Source organism: Parasteatoda tepidariorum, chromosome 8, assembly GCF_043381705.1.
Source record: "Parasteatoda tepidariorum isolate YZ-2023 chromosome 8, CAS_Ptep_4.0, whole genome shotgun sequence".
Lineage (NCBI taxonomy): Eukaryota > Metazoa > Arthropoda > Arachnida > Araneae > Theridiidae > Parasteatoda > Parasteatoda tepidariorum.
The window spans coordinates 82,326,802-82,335,827 of NC_092211.1; the positions used below are offsets into that span (position 1 = coordinate 82,326,802).

At 31.1% G+C, this 9,026-nt stretch overlaps 1 protein-coding gene across 1 annotated transcript in view; it reads left to right on the top strand.

The window, feature by feature from the left end:
* The first annotated feature begins 1,183 nt into the window (after window positions 1-1,183).
* Window positions 1,184-9,026, top strand: part of LOC107438347 (uncharacterized) — a 14,054-nt gene continuing 6,211 nt past the window's right edge. Inside the window, exons 1-4 of the mRNA XM_071184288.1 lie at window positions 1,184-1,250; window positions 1,459-1,515; window positions 4,567-4,666; window positions 8,009-8,132. Of these exons, the coding sequence (XP_071040389.1) occupies window positions 1,461-1,515; window positions 4,567-4,666; window positions 8,009-8,132 (279 nt within the window). The 5' untranslated portion in view covers window positions 1,184-1,250; window positions 1,459-1,460. The remainder of the gene's footprint in view (window positions 1,251-1,458; window positions 1,516-4,566; window positions 4,667-8,008; window positions 8,133-9,026) is intronic.

The window sequence follows — 9,026 nt, forward strand, 5'->3', positions numbered from 1 at the left end:
CTAGTGATGTTGAATTTATTTAGCAATTCAAATGAAAGCCAAATGTTAATCATCTTCTGCGATAAACGTTGTAGTAGCTTAACACTCCCGTGATAATTTCGTGAAAAAGCAATCTAATAATGATAATGGAAGACGATTTTAATTATTTTATTTCCAATAATAAACGAGGAGCTTAATGAATTCTACGAGTGATAATGAAAATTAAAATAACAATGATAATAGAAGCCTAATTTCATTGTTCTGCTTCAAATAGAACTTACGACACTGAATTTATTACGTTGCTAATGCAAGCCGAATTATTAATATTCCGATTTAAATAATGAGATGGAAGAATGATATCAAAATTCAGCTATGCAAAAAAATATGTTTTGGCCGTTAACCATAAAAATATAGGATTGTAGAAATCAAATTTTTTCCTTTTGCCAAATCTTTGATGTTTTTCGGATAGCAAGTGGAAGCAATTGGACCCTTATCTTAAAGAATATTTGCAAAAGCTCCCAATGAAGTCGTGAATGCGGGATTTTAGAAGTTCAAAAAACAAAGGCTTTTAAGACAGACGATGAAGCAACGTTGATCAGCAGTTGATGAAATAATAGAATAGAAATACTTTCGACCTTCGTGCTAGCTTAAGAGGAAAATTTATAAGGAGGTAGAATATATTGTCATGAATTCTCACTCTCAAAATTATTTTTACAGATAAAATTGAACTAAAGGTGATGTGCATTCTTTTATTTTTTTACGCATATTTTTCTTCGTGCATAGTCATTAGGGTATGCTTATTTCTAATTTTATGTGCCTCTCTAACCTGTATTATTTCTAAGATAAGACAAGCAAACGAACAAATTTTGTTTGTTTTTGTTTTAAGCCAAAATCGCTCTTCAAATTTATAAATTTTGATTTCCATCTTGCTGTTTCCTTAGCTCCTTTTTCATTGCTTCGTTCTTAAAATAACAAACCGTTCTATTTTCTATAAGCACTATGTTCTCTTTTTTTCTCGAAATTTACATGAAAATATTTAATTTTTCCGCGAATTCTTAAATGATGAGTTTCTCTCTAATGGTTTGGAAGAAAGTTAAAAATTAGGTGGGAAAAATTCTATAAAAAGAAAGAAAAAGTAATAGCTAAAAAATTAAAACATAAAAAAACCTATTTTCCTTTGGTTTATCATAATTTGTCACATTAACTTAAAATTATCACCGTAATATCCTTAATTCAGAAGCTATCGGGGATTTCTCGCAGGAAAACAATCGGTAATATATTTTAAATTAAATTAATATATGGAATTTTCGATTTATATTATTGAGTGTTAAATCTGTTGGAAATTTAAAATTAAAAAAGTAATTTATTAACTTAGCATAAAAATTAAAAAAAAAAATTCTTTGATTTTTGTCTTGTGCCTTTCAATAAATTTGGCTGGTTTTGTTATCTAAATTACACAATATTTAAAATATTTTATAGACATGAAAGGTTTCGTATTCATGCTAGTGTTAGGCTTAGCTGCAGCATCGATAGAAGGTAAGCAATTTTTTTTTCTTCATAAACTTACATTGCATGTTATGGAATGCTTAACATTGTATGGAATGCAGGTTAAGTACGAAGCATAAGAACTTGTATATATTTTTCCTAGTCATTGTATGAAATGTATAGGCATTCTATGGAATGACAAACTCTCTTTAGGCAAACAATAAAATGTGAAAATTATTTTATATTTTGCTCAGTCATTGTTTAGAATATCTTCATGCACTGCGGCGGTAAAATTCTTGGGATAGAATATGCAAACATACATATGGCAGTAGTATCGAGTAAAAATGTATATATGAGTGGTGTACTGGTAGGATTTGTATTTGTGTTCATCTGGTTATTCATCTGGGAATGTAATCTTGACCACAAGATTAACAGACTCTCAATGTGAAAGGTTAGTTGCAGCTAGACGTATGGGACATTCCACTTCGAAAATTTAAAGGAATTTAGCGTTCCTAGATCTACAGTGTTGAGAGTGTGCCGAGAATATCTCATTTCAGATATAACCTTACACAAAAAACAATGCAGTGGCCTACCTATACAGTGGCACTTAATGATCGAGACCGCCGACGTGAGCGTAGAACCGTCAGTGTTAACAGACAAGTAAAATTGCGTGAAGTAGCTGCAAGCATCCATACGGCATATGAAATGGACGTGTCCATTGGGACAGTGTGGCGAAATTTGTCAGCAATGGGATATAGCAGCAGACTCGAGTGCCATTATATGACATCACATCCAGCTCCTCTCCCGGGTTTGTGACCATATTAGTTTGACGACAGGAAAAATGTAGCTTGGTCAGGTGAGTCCCGATTTCAGCTGTTCAGGGCGGATGGGAGAGTTCAAGTTTGTCAAAGACCCCACGAAGCCATGGACTTGCCAACAAGGTACTGTGCAATCTGGTTGTGGCTCTATAGTGGTGTGGGCTGATTTTTCAAGCTATGGACGGGGTTTTATGGTCCAATTATAACTGTCGTTGAACAGCCGATCCAATTTTCTGGGTATACGAGCACTAATATTCAACTTCGTAGCATTGTGGTTTTGAACCCAATCCAGAAGACAAGGGAACTCTTGGATCAAGTATTGGGCGAAATTCGCCTTCTTGGATGACTTTTTGATGGAACGAACCTGCAGTTGCGTTACATGGAGAAGAAGACCACGAGAATCTCCCACGGTTAGCCTGAGGGCAATGGAACTCCAACGCATGTACTGTCTACCACTGAGGATATTTCACGTCAGCACTGCGGTCGGTGCAAGCCGGTTCACCTCATTGGAAGGAGAACGCTCTATCGTCTGAGCCATTGCGACTCTTATGGTCCGATTGCATCGATCGTTAACTGGAAATGGTTATTTTCAGCTACTTAAGGGTCACTTGCAGGACTTCATCTACCTAAACAACGCTGGAATTTTTATAGATAACAATGCACCGTGTTACTGGGTCTTAACTTTTAACGACTAGTTTGAAGAGCATTCTGGACAATTCTAGTGAATGATAAGGCTGCGCAGATCGGTCGCCATGAATCAAATCGAATATTAATGGGATATAATTGAGAAGTCAGTTCGTTCACAAAATCCTGTACCCACATCGCTTTCGCAATTACGGACATCTATTGAGATTCCTAGAAATATTCCTACGAGAGACTTATAACTACTTGTCGAGTCCATGCCATGTCAAGTTATTGCTCTTCGTAGAGATAGAGGAGGTCCGACACTACATTAAGAGGTATCCCATAACCTATTTCCCCTCATTGTATTTCTTAATAAATATTTTACAGAATGTCTAGGCAATGCATAAAAGATTTAAAATTTTGTCGGTCAATTTTCTATTTTTTTATACAATGACTAGACATTCTATAAAATACAGGAGATTTCATACATTGACCTAAGCATACACAATTTATGAATGTTTTTTATAATGAAAAAAAAAAGAATAAGTATTTTTAAATGTATTTATCCAACTGAAGGCAAAGACATCTAACACACTCATTTAAAAACATTTTGTCTTCGGAAGAAGTTAAATAAATGTTGATTGTACTACTTAATGTCTTTTTGTATTCAGAGTACTTAAAAAAATAGAGAATCGGATGCACAACATAGGCTTATTAAACAGTATTCAAGGCAGTATTTCGGAGGTTCTGTGGTCATATGAAGTAGAGAGATTTTGTATTCTCACATAGAATCCTGCACGCTAACAAACATACGTTCTGGGCCTAGTTTCTTAGGACAAGCGCCTTCTCTGGGCGTCAGTGGGAAGTTGACGTACCGCTGACGTCAACAAAATACTGTTTTGTTAGCTCAGTGTGAGCAGTCGGTCCAACGCAGACATTATCTCGCATTGCGCATGCGTTAATAACGTAGACAAATATTTATTTTGAATTTGTATTGATTTTGTTACTGTCGACCAGTGCTTCAGAGATCAAATAACGACTTTGTCCAAGAAAAAACACATTATAGCTATGTTAAATGAAGAAGCTATGTTTAATGTTAAAATAAGAATCTTGGCTGATTTCAATGCTCTGTTGGATGCTGTCCGTCATTGCTTCTGTCGTTAACGTTGCGTTGCAATCCAACTGCAGTTGATTCGGACTTCCGTCGTCGTTCAAGCTGAGCGTTCGATGGCGTATGATGTCTAACTCACAAATTCACCAATCAGGGGTTAGCGCTCGATTCAAGCTGACGTTTTGTAACGCCGACCTGTCCTAAGAAACCAGGCCTTTGAGCAAGCTCTGCAAAAACTAAGGTTGTTTTATTATAACTGCACGAGGCGTAAATACACAAACATTAAAATTTAGATATTAATACGAATCTTCTTATTCTCTCTAATAAAAGTCGTATACAACTATGTTCCTTTAAATCTACAGAAATAAGAAAATGATGACATACGTTAAAAATCATATTAAAGACATGAAAACATACTTTTGTTGTACCAATGCTCAGCTTATGTTTGTTTTGTTCTTTCAGCTTATTAAAAAAATTCATACTCTCTTTTCATTCCTCTTTATAGAACATCCTAAATAAAACGTACTGATAAAATTTGAAACTTTGTAGATTCAGATAAAATCACTCAGATAAACATCCGTAAATTCTTAGAAGTGCTAAGAAAGGTTCAAGTACCCGAAGAAGAGAATGAACAATTCTTTACTGACCTGTAAGTTAAAAATATTTACTCTTTATGAGGCTACATGGGTTTAAAAAAATTTTTTTTTAATGCAGTTGCTTTATTTAAGGTTTATATAACCTTACAAAACAAACTTTACAAGCAATAACGAACTTTGGGCATGTAAAAAATAAGCCAATAATTGAGGAAGACATGCAATTTTCATCGAAAACTTTTCATAATTCATCCGTAGAACACTGGGTTTTGATCTATTAGAAAAAAAATTACATGATGCTTAATCTTATATCCGAAACCTTCCTCGCATTTATGCATGTACCAGTTCTGTTTCGATTTTAAAATATAGAGATCAGAGCAGGACATCGATTTAGTAATCGATGACAACTGTAATGGAGTACGGATAGTTTCTCGTATACTGCAATCAATTACTTGTATATATATATATATNTATATATATATATATATATATATATATATATATATATATATATATATATATATATATATATATATATATATATATATATATATATATATATATATATATATATATATATATATATATATATATATATATATATATATATATATATATATATATATATATATATATATATATATATATATATATATATATATATATATATATATATATATATATATATATATATATATATATATATATATATATATATATATATATATATATATATATATATATATATATATATATATATATATATATATATATATATATATATATATATATATATATATATATATATATATATATATATATATATATATATATATATATATATATATATATATATATATATATATATATATATATATATATATATATATATATATATATATATATATATATATATATATATATATATATATATATATATATATATATATATATATATATATATATATATATATATATATATATATATATATATATATATATATATATATATATATATATATATATATATATATATATATATATATATATATATATATATATATATATATATATATATATATATATATATATATATATATATATATATATATATATATATATATATATATATATATATATATATATATATATATATATATATATATATATATATATATATATATATATATATATATATATATATATATATATATATATATATATATATATATATATATATATATATATATATATATATATATATATATATATATATATATATATATATATATATATATATATATATATATATATATATATATATATATATATATATATATATATATATATATATATATATATATATATATATATATATATATATATATATATATATATATATATATATATATTTATATATATATATATATATGTAATACAGAAATTAAATACTTTTGTATTAATAAAAGAATTAAAACTCTTTCGTTTTCATAAAATGTCTTTGTTAAAGAATAAGCGTAGAGAGATTCTATTTTGGGAATTCAAGGCTGAAAACATACCATTGAAATATAATTAGATTTATATTTCAAAGGAAGAGTTATTTTTAGAATTCTTCCCTCTTTCACTTCCATATTAGGAAGCAGTAAATGATTTTCCTTAATGCGTAAGGTTACATGGAATGCACGAAGTGTGCCTTTTTACCTCAAATCTGTGTTGGTATAAAACGCAGGAACACTAGTTTTGCGTGTCCTTTTCATTTGTCACACTCTTCTTTTGACCTTCATCTATTTTTCGTTGAAGAGAGACACAAAATATATAATTTTTCTTTTTTTTTTCTTCGCATCGCGCACATTCACTTTTGTTTTCACTTTTTTAGCAAACAATTCTTGTAAGAGACTAATTCATATTTGAACCAAAGTGAAATTTCTTTTTAAGCACTAATGAACATCAGAACTCGATGGATGGGACACTGTAGGGTCATCGGATGGGATACACATTACTGGTTTCATGGGACAATCTCCAGCCAACATCTCTTCTGAAAACGGCGAGGGAAAATCGTCCTTCTTTCCTTCTACATCAGCATTTCAGGCGCGGCGAGGTACAAGTAGTACGGGTGGAAAATCGCCCTTCCTTCCTTCAACGTTTTTTCACTACAGCTATTTTTTCTCCCGGTAGATGATGGAATGGGGAAAATTTCAACTTAGCAGTCAGCCAGACTACGTTACGATTAGTTTCTGCGAGATAAAAATGGGTAAACTTCCTCCGCAATTAACTATCCTGGCGTCTTGTAATAACAGGGCTACATCCCTGTTATCAGTGCCGTATTTAGCTTGAAATAATGCAGTCGTAAGCCATCAAACCTAATCCAGAATACAAGAGAACTCCTAGATCATTACCCCCTGGGGTATTGATCTGTTATGGGAACTTGGAGGACATTGTGACCCCGGCAGATTTAAAGTGCAGCAGTCATCATTTAATACACGGGGATCCTTCGGCCGAAATTGACTCTGAATCATTAAGATCAGGGGATTAAAAACAACTTGGAAAATTTAAAACTTTGTCGCCTATCAAAATTTCAACATTTCGCCGGCATAAACTTATGTAAAATTAAAAGGAGAAAAATAATAAAACAGAGAAAACCCTACTAACATCGCTTTTCAGATAGATCGGAAAACAAAAAACAATTTTACGTTTTTTCTGTCTAAAAATGGTAAACATGGTGTGCATTATTTTCATACTAAACTGTCATCACTACCGAAGTGTTTCCCTTCACATCTTTTGCAGACTTTTTTTCTTTTTATCTTTCACAAAAAGTAAAATTATTTCCCCTTTTCGGTATGTTCAAAAACTGCAGTTTCCTAAAATTTATTTTTTTCATTCGAAATTTTTGTATTTTATCCATTGCTTAAAATCACAAGTTAATTTATTCCAGCAAAGTTTCAGTTTAGTTAAGAAATTTGGCATCACTGTTTACCGGGAAAAACTGTTAGAGAAATGCCATCGAGATAACACCCTTAGCAATGACAGCCTCTGGGTGAAAAATTAACAAGCGCCTGTGTAAATATTTCAATTGGAATTATATGATACGTCACAGAGAACAGCCATGTTTTATAATCAGTGTCAGCTGTTGACGATCTTTCTAGCTGCTCTTAAAATTTGAGCATAATATAGAACCCAAACATTTCAATCTACCTTCTTTTTTTTGAAATTGATTTTTTAAGTTGTCGGTATTTTTTTTTGACTTTTGGAAACATTTATAAGAAACACTAGTAATGAATCAAATGCGCAGAGTTTATTATTTTAACTAGAAAATGACTTAATGACTATTATGATAGTGCCATATTTATGTTTGTAATACCTTTTATATATTCTTGTCATAATGAAGTAATTATTTATAGGATGATCAAGGTGGCACAAACAGAAAACGGGAAAAAAATGAAAAACACTATCAACGACATACTGGATCAGTTGACATCGGGCGAATCTGAAAGAAAAGTGAAACAACGGGAATTTTTAGATAAGGTAAAATTATTCCAAATTCTGTATTGTTATCGATATTCAATATTTTATTAGATATCTTGTTTAGTTATTATGGAAGAGTCTCTAAAGAAAGAAGGGTAGTTTTTGGTTGAGCTGCCATAAACCAGGACGCATCAAGATTTTTGAGTTCGAGTTTTTTGATTCAGTGTTAATTCACCGAATAATTTCTGCATTTCAGTGTCAAGCCATTTAATAAATTCAATTTACTGCCGAGACAAAAATTGAACTAATGTTCAAGGCTTTACATTAAATACATCATTCTGTTTGCAATACTGATTACAATACCGATGCGATCTTTGTTATCTATACAGTATGTGAGTTAGAATATTAATAGGAGCAACGATTTATTTACAATACACAACGCGAAAGGTTCGAAGCTTCTTAACTGTTTAATTTTTGAATGTTTGTTTGCCTCATAATAGGCCTTATAAGTATAGTGCGGCTTTGAGGAGAACTCCCCCAGACAGAAAGTCTGGGGCTGCCTGTTGCTATGGTAACAAGTGAGAGCGCATTTCTAATGGGTGTGAAATGAAGGAAAGAAGGCGTCGATTGGTTTACTCACGACAACCTATGCTAATATTAAGACAAAACTATATTCACCCCACATCCGTATTCGAAGTGACCTTTCCTCGTAACCATGGTACCCGCCATGACACGAGATGGGGGTCTGGAGGAGTTCGCACTATAAGGTAGTCTCCGTAACATGGAAACAGATACTGCCGGTTCTATAACAAAACCTTTGCTTTGTGTATTTAGGAAGAAGGCAAAACTTGTTCGCACGTTTCAGAACCGGTTCTTATTTTTATTCAGATCAAAGAAGAGGCTTTTATGAGGTACATAAGTAGTACATGGGGGGGGCTAGAGGACACTTTTGCC